The sequence below is a fragment of the Solanum dulcamara genome, chromosome 5 (assembly GCF_947179165.1).
Source record: "Solanum dulcamara chromosome 5, daSolDulc1.2, whole genome shotgun sequence".
Classification (NCBI taxonomy): Eukaryota; Viridiplantae; Streptophyta; class Magnoliopsida; order Solanales; family Solanaceae; genus Solanum; species Solanum dulcamara.
In genome coordinates, this window is record NC_077241.1 from 73,738,842 (window position 1) to 73,763,250 (window position 24,409).

The 24,409-nt window shown below is 30.4% G+C and overlaps 1 protein-coding gene across 1 annotated transcript; it reads right to left on the minus strand.

Annotated features, from left to right (window-relative positions):
- Positions 1-6,103: 6,103 nt before the first annotated feature.
- Positions 6,104-8,746, minus strand: LOC129889752 (BOI-related E3 ubiquitin-protein ligase 1-like). The gene is made up of 4 exons (XM_055965177.1): positions 7,802-8,746; positions 7,587-7,705; positions 7,040-7,389; positions 6,104-6,769 (listed from the first exon to the last, which is right to left on the minus strand). The coding sequence occupies exons 1-4, from the start codon at positions 7,846-7,848 to the stop codon at positions 6,263-6,265; spliced, it is 1,023 nt and encodes a 340-aa protein (XP_055821152.1). The 5' UTR covers positions 7,849-8,746; the 3' UTR covers positions 6,104-6,262.
- Between the last annotated feature and the right edge of the window lie 15,663 nt (positions 8,747-24,409).

The window sequence follows — 24,409 nt, forward strand, 5'->3', positions numbered from 1 at the left end:
AGCAGAACAAGAAAAAATTCAAGGGCAATTGCTATAATTATGGAAAAGCTGGCCACAAAGCCCAAATTGTCATCTCCCTAAAAAAGATAAGGGAAAGGGACAAGCCAATATGGTGGAGAATAAAGATGGCATGAATTATCTATGTGCAATGTTATCGGAATGCAACCTAATAGGAAATCTCAAAGAATGGTGGCTTGATTCAGGAACTACATCGCATGTTTGTGCGGTCCAAGAAGCCTTCGCTACTTATTCCCCTATCGCACCTGATGCGACTATCTATATGGGATATTCTGCCATGGATAAGGTTGAAGGATATGGTAGAGTATTCCTAAAAATAACAGCCGGCAAGGTGGTGATGCTGAACAAAGTTTGTCATGTTCCAAAAAGGAGAAAGAACTTGATTTCTGTCGGTCTTCTTATCAAAAATGGATTCAAGTGTGTTCTAGTTTCATACAAAGTAGTTGTCAGTACGAATGAAATGTATTTAGGAAAAGGCTACCTCACTGAGGATCTTTTCAAACTAAATATAATGGTTGTTGATGATAATAAAGTTCAAACTTCTTCTTACTTACTTGAGTTAAATAGTTCATGGCATTCACATTTAGGACATGTCAATTATAAAATCTTGCGAAAACTGATTAATTTAAATATATTGCCTAACTTTGAATGCAATAAATCAAAATGTCAAGTAGTGTTGAATCTAAGTATGCTAAACATCCTTATAAATCTATTGAAAGGAATTTCAGTCCCTTAGAATTAATTCACACAGACATTTGTGATATAAAGTCAGCACCATTTCGTGGTGAGAAAAAATATTTTATAACTTTTATTGACGATTGCACTCAATATTGTTATATGTATTTGCTTAATAGTAAGGATGAAACACTTGATGCATTTAAGCAATACAAGAACGAAGTGGAAAATTAATTGAACAAAAAGATAAAAATGATTAGAAGTGATAGGGGTGGAGAATACAAATCTTCTTTTGCAGAGATAAGTTTAGAATATAAAATTATTCATCAAACTAGTGCCCCCACACACCACAAACAAATAGAATTGCGGAAAGAAAAAATCGAACATTAAAAGAAATGATGAATATTTTATTAATAAGTTCTGATTTACCGCAGAACTTGTGAGGAGAAGCTATCCTTACAGCTAATCGAATACTCAACAGGGTGCCCCACAAAAAAACACAATCTATTCCATATGAACTATGAAAAGGAAGAAAATCCAACTTGAAATATTTTAAAGTGTGGGGGTATTTAGCAAAGGTCCAAGTTTCTTTGCCCAAAAGGACAAAAATCGGACCAAAGATCGTGGATTGTGTTTTTATTGGCTATGCTAAACAACAAAGCTTGTCGGTTTTTGGTTCACAAATCAGACAATCTCAAAATTTATGTTAATACAGTAATTAAATCAGATAATGCTGAATTCTTTGAAAACATTTATTCGTATAAAATTGAATGTAAGTCGTCAAATGAAAGATCTAAACGACCGCTAGAAGAACCAAAGAAAAGTAAACCAACCAAAGAGGATCCAAAGCATAGCAAATGTTGAAGGATATCTACTTTCTTTGGACCAGAGTTTGTGACATTCTTACTTGAAAATGAGCCTCAAACATTTAAAGCAGCAATATCTTCTTTTGATTCAACATTTTGGAAAGAGGCAGTCAATAGTGAGATTCAATTAATTTTGAACAACTATACATGAGAATTGGTTGATCTACCTACTGAAAATAAATTTTTAGGATCAAAATGGATTTTTAAAAGGAAAATGAAAGCTGATGGCACTATTGACAAATATAAGGCAAGACTTGTGGTCAAAGGATATAGACAAAAAGAAGGCCTTGATTACTTTGACACATATTTGCTAGTAACAAAGATAACATTTATTCGGGTATTAGTGACACTGACAGCCGTATATAGTCTTGAAATTTATCAAATGGATGTCAAGACGACTTTCTTAAATGGAGAATTGGAGGAAGAAATTTACATGGAACAACATGAGAGTTTCGTAGTTTCTTGTAACGAAAAGAAAGTGTGCAAACTTGTTAAGTCACTTTATGAACTTAAACATGCACCTAAACAATGACATGTGAAATTTGACCAAAAAATATTGGCAAATGGATTTAAGATTAATGAGTATGACAAATGTATTTACATTAAAAATACTCCAAAGCATGAAGTCATTGTTTGTTTATATGTTGATGACATATTGATAATGAGTAAAGATATTGCCGATGTGATTGCTATGAAGCGTATGCTTGCTAGCAATTTTGACATGAAGACTTAGGGGTTGCTGATTTGATCTTAGGAATTAGAATACATAAAACTCCACAAAGTCTAGCATTATCACAGTTACATAATATTAAAAAGATACTTGATAAGTTTAAGTATTTAAATTCCAATGTTGCAAAGACTCCAATTAAAGTAAGTTTTGCACTTCAAAAGAATGAAGGTGAAAGTGACTCACAATTGAACTATGCACGAGTTTTGAGAAGTTTGATGTATATTATGAATTTTACACGACCAGATATATCATGTGCTATTAGCAAGCTGATTCGATTCACGAGTAATCCCAATCAAACTCATTGCATAGCAATGAAATGAGTCTTGGGGTATTTGAAACACACCTAAAACTATGCTTTGCATTATAATAAATATCCCGCAGTTATTGAGGGATATAGTGTGCAAACTAGATCAACGGATCATCTAAAGTTAAATCCATGAGTAGATATGTTTTCACCATTGGTGGAGGAGCAGCATCTTGAAAATCATCAAAACAGACAAGCATCGCCCCCTCTACAATAGAATCTGAATTTATAGCTTTAGACAAGGCCGGTGAAAAGGCTGAATGGCTCCGAAATTTCTTGGAAGATATTCCATTTTGGCCCAAAACTTTGGCGCCTATATGTATACATTGTGATAGCCAAGCGGCAATATGTAGGGCAAGAAGCGTTATGTATAACAAAAAATTGCGTTACATTCGACGGTGACACAATACTGTTAGACAACTACTCTCTAGTGGTGTTATCACTATTGATTACGTAAAGTCAAGAGATAACGTATCGGACCCACTAACAAAAAGCCTATCTAGAGAAGCTGTTGAAACATCATCGAGGGAAAAACGTATCGGATCCAAGAGATAACGTATCAGATCCATGACTCTCTAGTTGTTCCTTCTTGCTTTATGAAATAAACATTTGTCCCACATAGGTGGTGGAAAGAAAAGGTCTCCTACTTAAAAGTAGAAACACCCCTTCATGTTGCTAAAGGGTCAAGAAGAGGGTCTCCCCTCGCGTCGTCGTTGTTGTCACTCGGCTCGGCTTCGACTTCGGCTTCGGATTTGATTGATAATTTTTTTGGATCAATTTTTTTTTTAATTTTAATTAATTATTATTTAATTAATTAAAAATTCTGATCCGTAACCTGACTTCTTTCTTTCCTGTATTAATTTAAAATATTTCCTTTTGAAAGGTTGCAACTTTTTCTCAAAAGTTGCAAACCTTTTCCCAATAGGCAGATTTTTTTGAAAGGTTGCAACCTTTTCTGAAAAGTTGCAAACTTTTTTTTCAAATAGGCTATATATTTCTGTTGATCCTCAGAATTGACTACGAAAAAAATAATTATGATAATAATCTTCTTCTTCTTTTCTGCACTTCTTAAAAAAAATCGTGTGATATACTGCCTTCGAGTGATTCGCAGTCACCATAATTTGCTGTACTGCTATTTTGGTGAGTAAACCATTCTATCATGGAAAGAAAGATTTTAAAAACCTCAGGTACATTGAGGGGGATAATTTTCTTAAGGACACACTATGCATTCAGTGGGCTCGATTTTTGTTCTTACATAATTTTTCAGATACTGTTCTTATTTTAAGTTTGTTTCCAATTTCTGTCTTTTATTTCTAGAAATTATTGTTACTGTTTCAACGTTTTACAATACAGATTACTAACAACTCCTTTAACTTTAAATTTCATCAACTTTTCTTCTATTGCTATCATCAAAGAATATGGTGCAAGTGGATGTTGCTGCTTTTTATTTAACCAGATATTTCGAGTTTGAGTTTTGGGTATGAATTTTTTTTGATAGGGAGCGCTTCCTCCCAAATGGAGCCCTATACATATTCGAATTAATCGAATTTCAATGCGGATACCGAACACTGAATGGAGAATTATATATATATATATATATATATATATATATATATATATATATATATATATATATATATATATATAAACTTCTCTTCCATTGATGCCCTTTTTAGTTTATTTTTTGTACCATAAACGTATTCTTTTTTCTAAAGAAAAAGAGGGACTTTTTTTTTAATTTATAGGTGTAGATATATAGTAATCTTATGACTTTAGACTTATATGTGACTTTTTGACTTAATTTTTTTAATTTAAGTATTATAAAAATACTTAAAAAGATTTAAAATAAGTTAATCCAAACATACTTTTATCCTAACTTATGATTTTTGGCTTCCCATTCAAACAGGCTCATAGCTGCCTACTTAAATGTCAAAATATACCTTAATGGTGAGATGAGTTATTTCATATACATGGTGGAATAACTTATTCCGAAATAATTAATCCGAAATAATTTGTTTCCAACCAAACTACCCCTTAATTAATCCAGGTCCTAATAACATGGTCCTGAATGCATTTCTTAATTAGGTTAGAAAAAAAAACCAAGCCAAACTTTAATTAGTTAATTAATTAGGCCATGTCATGTGGAACACTTGATTTTAGACTTTTTGACCATTCTTAGAACACTATAATTAGAGGGGTACTATTAACATAAATTAAATGATCTTATAAATTACCATGTTTCCTCTCCGGGAAATCATAGTTAGCAAAAGAGAAAAGTTTAATTATCTCATCATGCATGTTTATTATGGTTGCAACTTGTTGAATAAAGTTTGTATCTCTTTTTCTTTTTAACCATTGAATATTCAAAAATCTGATCAAACTAATTTAGATTTGTGTCACTATAATTTATTTAAAGGGTAACATTTCTTATTATAGATTTCTCCTTTTCTTAAGATCCAAACCCATTACTTTTGCTTATTAAGAGGAGAGGAATCTCATCCACACCCTACTACATCAAGTCATTCAACATTTAAAACTCGTCGATCGATCAGATTAAATTAGATTTATATTACATAAAATCTATTAAAGAAAAAGCATTCCCTACTATAAGGTCGTCCATTCTCAAGAATCGAACTCAACATTTCTAATTTAAAATGAATGAATCCCATCTCAACATCTCTGATTTAAAATGAATGAATCCGATCTATCTCAATCATACCGATCCCTTAATTATGTACTGATTATAATTGGTTGACTGAATCATTTGCATAATATTATAACATTAGTTAGGTTAAACATAAAAAGGAACAGTCCGCTTAATTTTTTTAAAAGCCAACCTTATCCAAAAAAGAAAAATTTCCTAATTATACCCTCATTATTGTTAGCATTTCTTTGGGCACATTAAACTTTGGTACAATTATATAATATTTACTTTTGGCATGTCATAAAAATGAAAAGTTTAGAAATAATACATAAATATGTCATTTACTTTGTTCTCAACTAATATTTACATTCTCCAACTCTGATATGCATAAGTATTTATGTCATTTACTTTGTTCTCAACTAATATTTACATTCTCCAACTCTGATATGCATAAGTAGGCACTAAGTCGACACACATACCCTACTTGAAAAATCTCATGCGATTTGCCATATAGGACATGATGTGCATCTCACAGGATTTGGAAAGCAAAATGTGTGTCTAATTGTTCAACTTTATTATAATTTAAGTGTCTAATTATGCACACCCAAAATTAAAAAATATAATGAGTTAAAATCCAGTTAAATAATATGATTATTTATTATGTCAAATAAAAATAACACCAAATGTTTTGAACTTAGGTTTTTAAGTAAGAAACAACTGTGCCTTGTATGGTAATAATTTATAGTCACCTGGGATTTTTTTCCATAAATAATTGACACCAGTAATTTTTCATCGAAGGAAAAAAATGATAAAATTTGATTTATGACGTCACAGGAAGAGTAAACAAAAAAAGGAATATATAGTTATTAAATGAAATATTATTTTTGTTTCATGTTTTCTTCATTTGTGTTTACTGTTTTTTTTTTCTTTAAAATTAAACTCCTTTTTGTTTTACCATTAGAACATTAATTTGAAAAGTTCGGATTTGGGCCGAAAAACAAAGTAGGCCATGATTTGGGCTTCTTCTAACAGAGAAAGATTTCAACACTTGAGCTTCTAATGGAGAAACACAATGGGCAAGCTTGAGCTCCTGCATCACATTCTGTACACACACACAAATGGCGACACGGCAATAGTACCACTGAAGCGACTCGTTTTCTACACGCTTTGCAACTCGGACCGGTCGACATAACCACTCGGTCCGGGTCAATGTATGCCGATTCAGCATCCTCCGGTTCGCCGATGTCTCTCTCGTTACAACCTCCGGCGCCGCCGTTCATCATCGCGTGTTGCAGCTGGACTTGAAGCGTCGCTGCCGTTACTTCCTGTCCCCTAGCCCGAGCTTGCCAAGCCTGAGCCTCGGCGCTCAATTGCGCTGCACGCGCCTCTAGTTCAGCGTTTCGTCGCGCTGCTTTCTCCATCTCAGCTTCTTTTTCTCTTAGCTTTCGCGCCATTGATTCCTCTGCTGCTCCGATCAGTGCACGGTAGTGACGTTGCCTTTTTTCTGCCAACGTACGCCTCAATTGCTCTCCCTATTGAATATCAAAAAAATAAATCATTCTCGGAGAACATAAATTCGCGGGAAAAAAATGAAGCCTCAATTTGCTCACATTTTGATTCCGAACTACGATAAAAGAGAGGAGAGAGGAGTTTCAATAGTATGATGATTTATCGTGATACATTTTTGATATGATTTCAGCGAAATTAATATTGAAATTCATATGATCAATTTGAATTAGTTTGTAATTTAAACATACTATTGTTTATTGTCTTTATGGTAAAAATACGGAGAAAAATAGTACCTGAATTAGGAGATGATGATCAATTTCATCGCGTTGTTGTTTGATATGAGTAGCTAAGTCTTCTGTTAATATTGAATAGAAGGCTGATGATTGAGAGGATTGAGGAGAAAGAGAGAGATGGTGATGATGATGATGTTGTTGCTGTAATTGATGTTGATGTTGGTCTCCAAAAGCTAAACGGAGTCCGGTGGAGACAAGGTTTGGTGGTTGTTGCTGCGAAGGAGGCGATGTGTGAAGCTGAGTGAGGTCGATGAGCTGCGGTTGAGGCTGAGATTGCATTGACATCAATGGATTCATTGCTCCCGTTGTAGTTGTAAGTTCTCTTCCTCTCTTTCTTGAATTTGCCCCAGCTATCATTGCAAAAATCACCAACATATTTAGATTCCTTTTCCTCATAAATATTCAATGAGATTGAAATTTGTATGTTCAATTCAGGATTGATAAAAAAGAAGGAAAAAACAGAGTAAAGTTTTCGAGCTTTTTGAATTTGGGGATTGAATTGGAAACGTAGTTGTTGTTATGTAACTATGAAGTTTTTTTTCCCTACCTCCTGGATTGAATAGCATTTGTGTTTGATCAAGAAAAGATCCTCCTCCGCCACCACCACCAGGTTGAGATTGCAATGAATAATCATTACCAAGTGGGGGTTTTCCCTCTTGTACATTTCTGCAACCAAGAATCATGGAAAATCCAATTAAAGTTACTTAGACAAAAAAAGAAAAATATTAGAGAAAAAAAAGAGGAAGGGTGTTGAATGCAGACCTGTTTAGAAAGAGAACATTTGATGGATATTGAGCTTGAATAGCCATATGATCAGAATTGAGAAGGGAAAGGTAGATAGAATTTATATATAGATAGAAAAGGGATTCTAAGTTGGAAGATGGTAATGAAGAGATGTGTGATTCGTGAGTGGGTGGGGTTATCTGATTAAAGGTTAACACATAAACAGCATGAATAGAGAAGAAGATTCCCTAAACCAAGGCGGACTCTTCAGTGACACCCTTCAAGAAAATACCAAAGAAATGTAAAGAATGAGGACAAGTTATGAAAGGGGAAAAAGAAAGAAGCTTTTTGATTCTCTATAGATAGATAGATAGAGAGAGAGAGAGTAAGTGAGGTTAAAGAGTGAATGAATGAATCTTTTTAAGCCATTTCCAAGAATAACACCAACATGACAATTTTCTGCCTGCTCCCTTTCACTTCTTTTTTTCCCAACCTAAAAACTTTATCTTTATTTACCTTTCTTCTGTTTTTTTCCTCCTCAAACACAACACTTGCCTTCCTTTGCTTGTTCCCTTATGCTTGCTTCGTTGGTATGCTAAAATGCTTTTGAAAGCATATATGAAAGAAAGAGAGAGAGAAAGAGAGAATCAGTCCAAGAAAGAAAGAAAGAGAGGGGTAGCCCGTCTTATTCTGGTTCTTGGTTTTCCTTTGCTTTGTTCTTCTTCTTTTGCCGTAGCTTTAGCTTTGGTTTGGCTCTTTCTTTGGAGAAGTCTCGTGTTTCTTATCAACTCTTCCCCCACCTCCTATTATTTATTATTCATTGAATTTTTCACTTGTATATTGGTATTATCCACAAACGTAAAGTTGTGTATTTATATATTTATAGAGTATAGAGAAAGAGAAGGAGAATCAATAAGGTAGATGTGGGGATAGTCTTGGAGTTGGGGTTGATATTGTTGTTGGGCGTGCAGAAGGTCTCTGCCGTTACCGCTGCCGCTGTAATTGTTTGTATATGGCCCATGCTGCCCACCTATCCCTCATATGACTCCCTCTTACCTTTTTTTTCCCTATATTAAGAGAATAATTTGTGTAAGAAAATGGGGTCTAATTTTATTAATTAAGATAATGGAGGAGTTGTAATTATATTATATAGTCTATAATCTTGGTAAATGGAGCACTATTTAAAGCGTGAGACAAACCTGTCCCTGTATACATAGAGAAAGGGGATTGGTTTCTTGTTCTAATAATTATATTTTGTTGTGGTTGCCTAATACAAGATGCCCATCTAGTTGTTAAGCCTAGGTCACCTTCATTGTGAAATAGTTTTCTCCTTTTTTTTTAATTGATTATTTGCCTAGTGGGTCCTGAAAAAAATTATGATTCTTGAAATTAGATATTGCTGTTTGAGCTTGTTCCAATTTTTATTTTTATTTTTATTTTTTGATATGGAATCGGATGGATAAGATGTTCACACACATCAAAGTTTTTAAAAAAATTTTAATTTCGAAAAAAGAGAAGTTTAAATTGAATAAGATATGTTGAATTTTACTTGGTTTTGAAGATTCAAACAGCTTAACAGCTACTTAGTATTCCTTTTCTTACAAATAAGAATAAGAATACTTCCGACCTAATTGCTATGTTTGTTGGCTGAGTTCGCTTCTTCTTCTCTCAAAGTTAATGTTATACCAAAAATATTTCTTCAAATGAATCTGTCAAATTCACTCACCTATTATTACCCTTTCCATTTTCCTATTATTTAGCCTATGAGCAGTTGGGAATATAGAAACTTCAAGAAACCTGAACCCTTTTAATTATTATTAAAACAAAACCAGAGATTTAATTTGCAAGGAATCAGAAAAAGATGGGGATATGAATATAACTTTTCTCCCTTTTATTTAGCTGAACACCCCATAATTTACCTAACAATTAGGTTGGTGACTATTTGAAAAAATATTTTTTTCATTTTTATGGTTGAGCAAAAAAAAAAAAGTAGTCTCTCCACTCAATCATACATCCTAATTAAATCTCTCCCATATTGACAAAAAAAAAAATTAAATTATAGTAGCATCTTTTTCTTTCAACCATAAAGGGTCATCTATAAATATGTCCATCTTGTGTGCTTTCATTCGTGAAGGCATATGCCAGCCCATTCTTTCTCTTGGAATTGTCCTTTCCATCAATTGACCCAAACACGATTGATGAAAACAACAATTAAAGAGTAAATAAAATGATGTACACTATTAATTCATTAAGGAAAATCCCTAACTTACACGACTCTCATGAATTGTCAGACCCTCCATCAATTGAACATATTGAGGTGGAAGAAAATGAAATGAGAGAAAAAAATTTTTTGACGTCCTCGTAATGCAAAACTCACTTGCATCTATTAATTTATAATTGAAGAAACACTTGGAAGATAACATTTGTACTTTCATATAAAAGTTGTCTTCTTTCAACAACAGCCCAACATAACATAATTCCACGAGTGAGATCTAAGAAGGGTGATAACGTATGCAATCTTAAAACACCACAAGATATGTTAATTACATCAAGAGATTACATTTCTTGTTTATTCTTTTGATTATTTTTTTTCCAGAAGTTAAATTTACTTTATTTTTCCAACATGTATGTATCGTGTGTTAGTTGAATTTGTGGACTAATTATAATTCAAAATCATATAGGTGAATTAGAATTGCATATCTTGTACCTCCCCTTTGATCAAAATTTATGGCTATGATCCGTTTTAAGCTAAGTATTATCTTCAAAATAAAACAATTCCTCTACTTCTACGTTTAACTAAAAGGGCAAACAACCGGCATTGTGAGTAAAAAGAAGCCACCACTTATGTGTGAATCTTTTGTCAATACTTATAGCTTCGTCCAGAGTTAGGTTTCGTACTACTACTCAATTGATACTTAAATCCAGAATTAAGTTTCGTACTACCACTCAATTGATTCCTAAATGGTTAGGAGAAGAATATTATTGTTATTGGATTGAAATCATAAGACAGTTTCGTTCTCTAGGCTCATCTTATGCCCCGGAGAAGCAAGGGGTGCATTCAAAAAAAAAATGCTGAAAAATTAAATTATGTATATCAGATTAAAATTATTTTTTATACTTAGATAATAGATATTTTTTTTGTCTTCACTTCTTGATATATTTGCTCCTAATATTTTGAATTTTCTTAGTGCTTTATATCTCACAACACATGTATGCGACTTTTTCCACCTAATAAAGAGATGGTAAATCTTATTTGTGTTTGGTAAAAGAAGAAAGATGAAAAGGTTGAGTAGGTTTTGATTAATCTTCCCCAAAACCAAGAAGGGTATTTTAACTTTAATTAATGATAATGGAGGTGACAAAAAAGAAAAAAGATTTAAAAAAAAAATAGAGTATGGAAAATGTGAAAGAAAGTGCATATAATGGCATCACACAAATTTGTCTTTGTTTTTGGTCCCACGACTCCTTTTGTTAGTTTTTTGTACTTAGTCTTCTCCTCTGCCTCTTGCTGGCTATCTTTTCATAGCATTACAGCATTGCACGGCTAAATTTTAAATCAAATTTATACTTATCATCATTGTCAAAGCGGAGCTATAATATTAGGTACAGATTCGAATGGTCTAATAATTTCGACTTACTTTTTCTTTCATATATGTTAAGTAATAATAAAATATGAATTATATAATAAATTTAAAATTCATAAATTTTAATTTCTGATTTCACGCCTTATCATCATCCCATTGTACTATGACAACTCTCTCTACTCATTCATACACAAGCATACCATTTGGGTGATCATAGAGTCTATGTGCACAATTATATACCTTTCCCCTATCCAACTCTTGTATATTTTGTTTCTTTTGCTATGTCTCTTTCTTATGACACACACCTTTCTTATTCAATTTCTCTTTCTTTTCTTAAGTTTATTGGTTTTGTTGTTTTCTTTTTAAAAAAAAATATGTCTATCATTATTTGTATTTATTAGTTGTAATTACTTTGCCACGTAATGGTGTAACTGACGCCAAATAACATGTTGCTAGTATTTGATTATATCTCATTACATGGTTGTTGTCCAATGTTTTTGGTTTAATACATGTTGGCCGCTCTGAACATCATTATTTTCGATAAAATTTAAAGAAGATAAACATGACGTTTTTATTTAATGGATAATTTACTATTTTAATATCTTGAGAGAAAATAATTAGAGCCAAACCTTGATATGTTATCAATGCGGTTGAATTTTTATGTTTATTATCAGACATATTTAGAATTTATTAATTAAGTTCAATAGGTATGTAGTATTAAGCACATCTATACTTTTAAAAAAAAATATTCAACTAATTTATACTGAAGACAATATAGATGTGTCTAGACAACCCCCACCCATACATGTTTGTTTTGAAGGACCAAAACCTAACATCTGACTAGGGATGAGATAATGAATAGCAAGCTTTGTTTGATTAATTGACTAATAAATTAAATAGCACAACGTAATAATCCAAGTCAAGTCAGAAATGCATGCAGGCCGAATTGATTGACTATAGAGATAATTAGTTAATTACTGATATTAAAGTACGTGATTTAGTGATTAATAAAAATGGATTGAAAATATTAGGTGATTTTATTTCATCTGTTTCAGCTTTAGTCGATAAAAATCTGATATATTTTGTTATTGAGAGGTGATAATTATCTTGTTGAATTAGTTGGGATGCACGTAAATTGATCATGATATGATTATTAAAAAAATAAAAAAAATACTTACTTAGTGGTTAACAATTTTTCACGCAATATAAGTGCCCAAACCAACCTATTATCATTCTTTATTTGCTCATATTCTTTCTTAAAATTAGCCTCTTTTTTTCTGTCGTCGATATATCCATGATCTTTTCTTTCTGATTTTTGTGTATATGTTTTCAATATAAAATAATTGTATGTACGCCCACTGATCATCTGCTAGGAGTTTCAGGTTTAATTTAATTCAAATTGAAGAAGGAGAAAATTGGAAATGAATATTTCTATGAATTTTAAGCAATTATATAATGTCTTTATGTCACTTCAAAATCAATTTGTTCCAAAAACAACTATCGCGTATTAGCCACTTCTAGCGGTTCAAAATAATGGTCCTAATTTTGTAGTATTGACTCTCCATCCATCTCACAAAATTTAAAAATAAAGAATTAAAATAAATAAAACTACAACCACCTTATCATAGACTAAATCCACAAGGATAAATTGGAGAATGATGTTTCTGCAAAAATTCTTTTAGGAGAGGGGACCATATAATTTCATTTTTAAATGAGAGAAGTATTGAAAATATCTTTGAATTTGACGCAAATTATTAGTTTCGCTCATGAATTATTGACAGGCCTAAAGACACTTCTCTATTTGATTAACCAAACTTATATACACCCCTGATCTGTCACATGACATAGTAAATGGTCTCAAACTCTTATAGGGGCATGGGGGTCTTAATAAAAAGCCGAGAGAAGTGTTGAAAATATCCTTAAACTTTGCGAAAATTTAGAGGTATATTTCACTCATGTTAAAAGATCAAGGGTTTACTTAAGTTCAGTTAGCCGAGTAAAGGAGTGTGTTTAAGGTTGTCAATAGTTTGTGGATGAAACTAATAATTCATGCCAAATTTAGGGGTGTTTTCAATATTTCTATCCTTTTTAAATTAAGAATATCTATATATAACTAAATCATTTATGTAATTATTATGATGTTTTAGGGGGGGTGGGGAGGATTAAGAAATAGTATGGTTTGATGCCTAATTATCAAACATAGCGATAGTTTGGATAACTATCGAACGTAGTAAGAGATTTTGAGATGTGTTTTACTGATATATAACAAATTTTATAAATTGTTGTAACATTGATACAAAGTGAAATTTAGAAACTATTGCTATATTTGGTAATTTTTTTCAAACTCTCATAATGTTTTGTAAATATAGTGTATAAGTTTGCCTGATTAGGTAATTGTCTCAGCTTTATATAGAGAATGAGGGATTAAACTGCAGGGTGATTCAAAATTTAAAGTTTATTCATTGTAAATTCGAATTCTTTTAAATTACGAGGTAAATATTGAATTCGAATTATAGCTACTAGATTTTACCGAATTCGTATCTTCTACTCTGTTTTTACCTCGATTCTAAATTTGTGATAGTTTTCGTAAAAGATAAGTCGGTCATGCTCTTTTGTTACAACATAAAAAGTATATTGGAGAATTTACATATAAGAAGTTGATTAAAAAAAAAGAAGCTAAATTAGAAATTACTTAGTAAATAAAAAATCTCGTGAAGAGTCCAGAAACGTACTTAATTAAGCTAACCTTATGATCATCAATCTTGACTATGAATATGTTGAAGCCATCACAAATTAAAGGCGGAATTCATCGGTGGCCCCCTAAAGTTGGCACCAATTTTTATTTAAATATCTTAACTAAGCTTTGTTCATTTTAGACACCTCAAGTAAGGTCCCGATGTGTCATTTTGATATTTTTTTTACAATCACCTAAATATCTAAAGTGTGTGTAATGCACTCGCCGATGACGTGTCAAAGTGGCGAATTAAATGAAGACATGTGGCATATATATCAAAAATAATTCTAAAGTGATGAATTTTGAGTAGGAAAATAAGGACCAATGACTCAACGACACGTGACATCTTTTTTAATCCAAATAATTAAAAAAAAGAATTTAACTACTTTTTCAAAATAAAATATAATATGAGAAGCATAGCCCCACCCCAAATCGTCTTCTACACTACCCCCACCCCCACAACCCCCCCACCCCCCGTACCCTAACCTCTCCCCACCCAGATCGTCTTCTCTATCACCACCCCCACCCTCACACCCCGACCCTCCCCCTCCGAAATGTGTTAAAGGAGAAAGGTTTTTTTTATTATTATTTTTGTCACTTTGTGAGTTTTGTGAGATAAGAAGTTGTTTGAATGCTTGATTTGGTAAATGTGGTAGTGCATTTGCTTGATATTTTTCTGGATTTTCTTTTTTGTTGGATTTTTGAGTCTATGCAAATCAAAAATCAATGCTTTAATACATATATAATTTATTATTATAAAAAAAAAGTGAGCTCGTAGTAGCAATGAGGTTGGAGACGATGATGAGGGGTAGAACAAAATTCTATTTAACATAATTCATTTTATATTTGGTATCATCAAATCTATTTCACCATGGATGAAAAATGGTAGCTAGAAAATGGAGAAGAAGAAGAACAAGAAAAAAAAATTAAATTATTTTTTTTTATAAAAAGGTTCTTCACACGCTCAAAATCGGTGCAGAACACGTAATGTGCCAAGTCAGCATAAAGTGTCAAAATGACACATCGGGGTCTTACTTGAGTGTCTAAAATGAACAAAGCTTAGTTAAGGTGTCTAAGTGAAAGTTGATGCCAACTTTAGGGGGGCACTGATGAATTCCGCCCAAATTAAAGGTAAATATTATTATTTCAACTGCTTAATATCATGCACATAATGAGTTCCTATTTATTTTGCATTAAGTAGATTTGAGATTATTTTTTTTAGGAAAATTAAGTTGATGCCCCATAAAAATAAAATAATTATAGAGAAATACCCTTTACAACTCATATCTCTCCAAAGTATGAGATTCGTGATCAAAATATTGTCGCCGTATCAATATACTGATATGGAATCATTGAGGCTGCTTCAGTCCTTAATGACACCACCACAGTATATCTATATATTGTCATGGTATCATTAATGTCTACTTCGATTCTGCGGCTACATCTTTATAAAACCATTTTGTGTTGGCATGGTATCATTAAGGATCGTTTCATACAAATGTTGAATGATACCATCACATATACATATATATATATATATATATATATATATATATATATATATATAAGGTAATGGTATCATAAATGTTTTTCTAAATCATTTGATATTACATGAATGATACTACCACGGTATATTTGTACATTATCATTATATAGAAAATTCTTAATGAGGCACTTTTAAAATCTTCAATGATACTATAACAATATATTGATACATTATCGCTATCATATAGGACTGGACTCATTTTTTAAGAAATAAAAATAAAATAATTAGAAGAAAATTATTAAAATCACAATCTTATTTATTAAAATAATTAGTAAATATATTTTTTGTGATACTACGTCGGTATGTTGATACCATATCGGTATCATATATGACTGAGCTTAATTCTTTATGATATTCTATCAGTATATATTAATATCTTCTCGGTATCATATATGGTAGGTGGTGACGTTAGCATGACGTCAGCGTGCGAATTAAAAAATAATTAAAAGGGGTACATGGATAATTAGTTTGGGCCGAATGGGTACGGAAAGAAATTATTTTGGGGTGGGGTATAGGATGATACCCTTCTTCTCTTTTTTTTTTGCGGGGGGGGGGGGGGGTTATTTTACTTAAATCCCATAGTGAAAAAGCTCAATTACAATTTATCCCGATTTTTTTGGTAATTATCCGAATTTCTTCTTTTTTTCCAGATTTCTGATACATACGAATGACGTTGTTACATCGCAATTTGATACATAAGTCATTTTCATGATACATCGCTAGTTGATACAAACCAAATATTGTAATATCAATAAAACTTATGAATCAACTTATAACACCTAATATATCATGAACACAACAAAAATAGCAGTAAATCTTATATTTTACTGATACATTTTGTGTTTGATTTGTATCAACTAGCGATATATCATGAAAATGACTTATGTATCAAATCGCGATGTATCAACATCATTTCTATGTAGCAGAAGAGAAATTTTTGAAATTTTTATAAATAATTGGAAATAATTGAAAATATAGAAATATAAGGTGTGTAATTTAGTATTTTTTTTTCTTTCTTTTTTTTTGCTTTTTAACTCAAAGTTCATTTAGGATCATAACTAATTCAAATTCGTGACACACTTTTTTTATTAGGATTTTTGTTATTTTCAAGACTCAATAATGAGAGCTCCCATTACAGGTAAGTAGAATTGAAATGACATTAAATATATTTTTTCATTCACAGACTGATCAACCCCAAACTTATTTCTCTCTTTTTTCTGTTTATTAACACCATGATACTTATTTTGCCTAACTTGTTGGTTGGAGTCGTTAATTTCTTTTGACTGTATACATAAGATTTTCCAGATTTCTTCAGTGGTCTAAAAAAAAAAGGCGTCATATATAAATGTGTCTTTTAATTTAGTCTCAGTAAATAATTTTGTTTTTCAATTTGAAGTTTACACAAGTAAACACTTAAAAAAATACTGTTAAGATGAACAAGTAGGCAAACACGACAATTTGTGTGAGATACACACTAACAGATTTGTATTATGCCACACTTGTTCAAACTTTATATAAGTTTAAATGTGTAGTACTTATGCACACCTAAAAGTTGAAGGGCATGAATATCAAATGAAGTCAAATTAAATGACATGTTTATGTATTTATGCCAAAAAAAAATCATAGGACACACCTTAAAACAATTATTGTCTTTGTAATCTTTGTCACATAGTAGTTGTCATGTTTTGCTTCTTATAGAGAGTCAATTTCACTAACCTTAAAAGTTAAATTGAATTAGATTAATTTAATATTTTAAAATTATAATTTAGATATTTAAAAATATATAAACTGTACTATAAATTATTTTTCTTCTCATATCAATTTTAATAAAAATATATTTTAAAATATTAATCAAATTTCATATAATTTACCTCTTAAAAAGTGAAAATAACAACTAATGTAGGACAGAACGCGTAATTAGTAACTTGGAAAACAAATATATAGTACAAACCATAATTAATTTTACTGGGGACTGAATCATGCATTTCCTAAGTGTACATTTAACAAAAAAATAGATTTGACTGACTCTCTAATTATCATTTTCCATACAATTTTTTTATTTTTTATTTTGGAATTCTCCATATATATCTTTAAGAATTGAAAAATCATCATCTCCAAGAGTACTGTCATTAAACCAGGCTCCGTTCATGATATTGGGGATACAACAAACTTTTAATTAGTATTCCTCCATCTATTTTTACTTATTTACGATATTAAAAATAGATATTTATTATTTATTACTTTAAAACGAAAAAAAGGCTAAAACTATTTTTCAACAATTCGAAATAGAGGACATATATCCTTAAATTATATTTTGGCTCTAAAATATCCTTCACGTTATACTATTTTGAGCCAACACATGGATGTCACATTTCATTCCGTCAAACGAAAAAGTTAAAGTGAGCCAATAGTATGAAGGGAAGGGTATTTTTGAGCCAGAATATAGTTTAAGGGTATATGTGCTCTATTTCAACTAATTAAAGGATAATTTTGAACGTTTTCCATTTTTAAAATAATGTATCGCGTCAATATTGAATAAGTAAAAATAAACAGAGGGTGAGTGATATATATATTACATTAATCCTAATCCAACCATTCCCCATTCATTATTTTCTTGACCTAAACACACACTTCCAAATTCCTTTTTCATATTCTCTAGGGTTTCTCTCTTTCCTTTTCTTTGTTTTTTTCTTCCAAAAAATATAATTACATTTGGTTTATTTTCTTGCCAATTATTCAACCATTCCCCACAACCTACCCACTAGTTGTATTTTTATTTTTTCCTCAAACCAAAAAAGCACATCTCAATCAATTCTCCACCTTCTAGGATAAATTTTTGCTTCCTAATTTTCATAATTTTATCTTTTCAATGTCTACTCCTTTTCAATCTTGTTCACCTAAATTTCTTCAAGAAAAAAAAAACCCTACCAAACAGAAAGCATTAGTTTTTTGTGGGGCTGAGGGGTTAATAGCATTTTTGGTTCCTCGATCTTTTTATTTGTGAGTATTCACAATTTATCATAATTATTAACTATTCCGATCCTCTACTTAACCATCCATTATATTAAGTTTGTATTGTTGTTTCATATTTGACGATAATATAGTTCTAAAAATAGTTTACATATAACATATTTTTATTGTTTTTTTTTCGGGGGGTGAGGGATTTCACGCACCGTATTCAGGAAAATTCAAACTCGAGACCTCTTAATAAAAATAAATGAGTACTTAACACTCCACCACGAATCCTTATTGGCAACATATTTTTATTGCTATAACTTGTTACCTGTGACAAAGATGAGAGACCTACTAAACAAATCTTTGGCGTAATATCCATTATATAGGATTCAATCAAATAGAATTATATATTATTTTGGAATTAGTCCAACAAGGGAATGGGTGGAAGTGGTGAAACAAGTATGACATAATTAATTAATTAATTGGTGTTGATGAAAGGTGTCCATTGGTTAATGGACAACTCAATTAAATGAAAACCATTACCTAAATTAAATATGACAACTTATAGGCATGACTTTGCTTTTGCTTTACTTGTAGATGTGCTATGCTAAGCAGGTGGATGTGATCACATCTTCCAATTTATTTTCTCTTAAGCATCTTCTCCCCCTTACTTTTCATAGTCATTTTGGCTAAGACTACATCTTTTTGTCATGAGAGGAAAAATATATATTATTAGGTCAAAAATTACGAGGTCTCAGATTTAAATTTCAGTAGAGACAAAAAATACTAGATGATTTTTTTTATCTGTTTTAGCTTTTTTGGACAGAGTACCGTATACATATGGTGGTGAAAAATGAAATGTATCTCATGAAATTAGCTAGCCGAAATATTTTTTCCTAACTCCAACACACTATTTTGAACTTTCACATGTAACACTTCAAACTCCATCATTAAAAGCAACTAAATTTGAATAATTTTAAAACGCTGGCTAAACCGATAAAAACTTCTTTTTCTTTTATGAAAGATATTATTTTTCTGATTTACTTAGAAAGTAGCAAAAAGAGAAAAAATATATTTTATTTTGAGAAAATAATTGGGACAAATGTGTACTCATGCATCATGTTAAATGAACTTGTCAGACTTTGTTATATACAAGGATGTATATTTATTATGAAGAAAGGATGTATAAGAGGGGTGGGGGGTTAGATATTTAATAAATGAAAATGTCAGGGGAAGAAGGTGAGAGTGTTTAATAATATATGAACCAAACAATATGTAAAGTACTTTTTTGTGTAGTGATTTATATATATATAGATGCGATAGGAGGATGTAAGTCCTGATGGCAGCGGTACTTTGGCGAATCAGGTATCGCTTTTATTTCGTTTTTTCTTAATATTTTTGACTCTACAATAGCAGAATCTAACTTGGCAAAATCTAGAAAGCTGCTCTTTTCTATATATATATATATATATATATATATATATATATATATATATATATGAGGAATAATGGCAGTCACAAGAAATGAGCTACACTATGCATAAATTAGACATCACTTGTGTGTACATGTGGGGTGTGGTGCATTGACATTCAAATTTCTAATTTGTTTTTATGATTCAAATGTGAAATTTTCGATAAAAGATGAATGAATCTCAATCATTATGTCATTTTCTTGCTAAGTTTGTTTTTATTCATAAATTTTCATGACAAGCAAATAAGATGGGGGCGGATGGACATATGATAAATAATGAAGGGAAATTTATCTAAATATAGCATATTTACAAAATATTTATTATTTATAGCTATATAATTTCAATGCATCGATCTATATTGCATGTATAATTCACTTTTAATATATAATGCAGATTTTTTTTAAACAAAAACAAGCCTAATACATTTTAAGACACTTATAATACATCTATATTGCATGTAAAATTATTTTTGTACATAGTGTAATACATTTATATTACATGCATAATTTATTTTTAATACATAGTGTAATTTTTCTTTACCAAAACAGATATAATACATTTTAATACATATATAACTCACTTTTAATACATAGTACAGTTGCTACAAATGGTAAAAAAAAATTAAATATAGTATATCTAGATAACAAATTAAAAATATATTAAAAACAATAAATATTTTATAAAAAAACTCAAAAAATAATTATTCTAATAATGAATTGGAATTTGTATGGTTTGATATTCATAATAATAAAAGGGGGTCATTATCAAAAAAATAAAATAATAAAAGGGTCATTTGAACTTCTATCACTGTTTTGCGTTGGTCTTCAATTTATATCTCAATAATAAATAACTTTTTTATTGGGCATAAGTTTTCAAGTACAGAGGAACCTTTATTTAAGAAAATGAATTCTAAAAAATAAAATTTGGAGGACCTTTTGGGAAAACCAATAGAATCCATGTCCTTATTAGAGACTCTGCAATAACTTTCCCAATCTTTTTTTTGGTACCCATTTAGTACTATAGAGAAAATTTTATTGAAAGTGTCACCTTTAAATGAATTTTGTAACGTGTAATTCAAATTTAATCGATGCTTCAATGTAGACTGCGGACATCAATTGAAAAACTAAAAAATAAAATAAGGGATTGGATCAATATCATATAAATCTCCATCTGATTTTATGACATAATTTATTTAGAAAAACTCATGTGCAAAAGAAGAGGGTCATACATCGTGACTAATAATAAAGCCAACATGAATAAGGATCTTTGATAGTATAAAGCAAACATCAATATATTAGAAAAAGAAAGTAAATTTATAGGTTATTGCACTCAATGTGGTCTAGCGATCAATTAAGTGGTCAAGAATTCTAATGTTTTAGCTTCAAATTTTAGTAAAGACAAAAATATTAAGTGATTTTTTCTCATATATTCTAGCGGATAGAATTACTTGATACATGTTGCTAGTGGGAGGTAAGAGGTATATATGCGCAAAAGTTATTTCAAACACTATGATTATCAAAAAAATAAAAAGAATCATTTGTCATCGCACTCAAGAGTGTGGTTAAATAGTTAATGAAATAAGTTGTGAATCATGAGATTTCACATTCAAATTTTAGTGGAGGCAAAAAATACTAGTAATTTCTTCTCGTTTGGACAGAATAACTCAATATATGTATTGTTGAAAAATAGCATATACCTTGCAAATTAGTGATTATATACGCAAGTAGGCACAAATACTATGATTATTTTTTTAAAAAAAACATGTGTCTTCCCTTTTAAAAAGAAAAAAGATAATTATATAGATGAGTTTTGGGCACTACACATCACATCAGCATAACTTTTAAATTCTTTGGTTTCAAAAAAAATAAAAATATGTTATTCCAAATGTTAAAAGTTAAAATTACGTATAGTAGAAGGGGGAATATGTGCTTTTTCTTCAGATAAGTGGGGTCAATCCTTAATTACGGATACTTCAGGGACCAACATATTGGAAAAAAGAAAATGCAATGACATTTGCCAAAATAGACTAAATTTACCCATCTGCTTTTTAACTTTCTTTTTTTTTTTAAAAAAAAAGATAATAAAAATTTAATGTTGGTTTAATAGTAAGATTGTTCAAAATGGAACTAAAATCAATAATTCGAACAAAAAAAGTTAATTATTTGTTAATAATGAGCTATTGATTTAGTTGTTTCGATAGGTTTTGATTTTTTTTTTATTGGGTTATCAATTATTTACAGTTTTAGATTTCTCTTAACGGGTTAATCAATAACCCGATAATAAATTAAATAATTATATTATATCATTTGGTATATAAAGTATTTGATTTAAAGTTCAGTTTTATGCATTTATTTTTAACTGTATCGAACTCTCAGTTATTCTAAAATGTGACAGTGTTTGCTTTTGAGAAGATGTAATATGTCAACTCATTTGGATGGTTCATTTGGTTTGTCACCTTGTTTCTAAGTAATTTTTAATTAAAAATTTATTGTGTCAATTCTTAACGGTTAAACCAATTATGATCAATAACCGATAAACCAAAATTTAATAAACGAAAATCTTAGTAATTCTATAGCGATTTAGCATGTCTATAAATCGATAACTAATAAATCAAAATAATAAATTTCAAAATCGAACCGAACCAACTAATACGAAAGTCTATTTAATAATCAGAAAAATGAAAATGCAGCATTGGTGGGGTACTTATTAACAAGAGAAAGATGTGTCCATTATAAAACATGTGCTAAAATAATTTGGTGTAAAAACATAATAATGATAACTATTAATATTAATAATTACTTTATGAAAATAATTCACCTATTTATTTCGACTAGAAGCTTGCCGTCTATGATTATGTAGGAAATTTTCGAATGTATTAAAGAATATAACCTTTTCTTAATTATATATCGTGAAAAATAGGAAAGAATAGAATTTGAATACATAGTTGCTATGTCCAAGAATTTCTAAGTTTACTGTGACAACTTTTTATCACAAGAATCCAGAAAATACGTGTCTTTATGTAGTTAAATTCATTTTTAACTCTCTGTTGATATGTTAAAAAATTTAACTAGTGTTTGATCATAAATTTAGTTAAAATTTGAAAAATAAGGTTTTGAGATTTACGAAAATAGTTTTACAATTTTAAAATTGTGTTAGGACATACATTTATTTGAATTTTTTTATTTTCAAAACTGAACAAATCCGTATGAACAAACAATAATTTCAAAAAGAAATTTGAAAATTTATGATGAAACTGAAGCATAATTTATCTCAACTTTCATTACATAAATTTAAAAAAATGCAGCAAGAAACCTGCTTTTTCCTACTGATTTAATCATAATTCGAGGAAATACAGAATCCAAGAACTTTTTTCCTATTGAAAAACTATGATTATAATGTAATTTCCCATTAAACAATTTTGATTAATTAATACAAGACTTTAGGTGCTATCATCTAGTGGAAGGGAAAAAAAAAGGGAAAGAAACAGTATGTGAATGATGCATAATTATTTTCATATTGGAGTAGTAGCTACCCATCTATTCAATGGCTGGATCGATAAATATTTGGATTTTTGCGATTATTTATTTTAAGGGAATTTTTTTTTTATGAGCGTCACCTCCGAATAAATTCTGCAGTGCAATCTAAATTTAGTAGGTGCACAAAGCATTTTGCGTGAACACACATAGGATTTAGAGAAGTGCCGCATTCCAAGGGATGTCATTTAGGAAGCTTACCTTGACGTAAGCATTAATAATTGATTTTACGATTCAAATTCATTACTTAAAAAAATGAAATTACTAATAAAAAAAAACTCATAATTTGTAGGTCACACGAAAATAATTTTAGCATTACTTCAAGGCTTCCCATTAATCAAAGTATACAAATCTATAATAATGTAGTTGACGCTGTTAATTCTATTATTATCTACGTAATAACAGGAGTTATGACTAGATCTTTTTATTAGATTGTCAGTTCATTTTTCAATTAGTTAGTTACTCAATTAAGACGAGCTAGTTGCTAAATACAAAAAAGTATTGCCAACATCTTCCGATCTTCCCTTGTGGGTCCATATTTCTCGAGTTCCGCACATAAGGAGAACTTAGTGCACTGAACTATCTTTCTTTTATTTACGGTGAGGAAAACAAAGAAAACTAAAGAAGAAAAATATGCACTTCGAGCGATACGTCTAAACGAAAGCGATTTGTATTGTGTCATATAAATATGATGTAGATCCAACAATAAGCTCATGGTAATTTTAGCGAAGACAAAATACTAGGTAATTTGTTTTTATTTGTTTCTAATTTTGATGAACAAGTGGAAAGAGACAAGTCTCTCATAAAATTAATCGAAGTGTAC

Coding starts and splice junctions, on each gene's coding strand:
- LOC129889752 (XM_055965177.1), bottom strand. CDS start 7,848: ATGGCTATTCAAGCTCAATATCCATCAAATGTTCTCTTTCTAAACAG. Junction 7,706..7,801: donor AATGTTCTCTTTCTAAACAG/GTCTGCATTCAA, acceptor TCTTGGTTGCAG/AAATGTACAAGAGGGAAAAC. Junction 6,770..7,039: donor ATCATCATCTCCTAATTCAG/GTACTATTTTTC, acceptor GATATTCAATAG/GGAGAGCAATTGAGGCGTAC.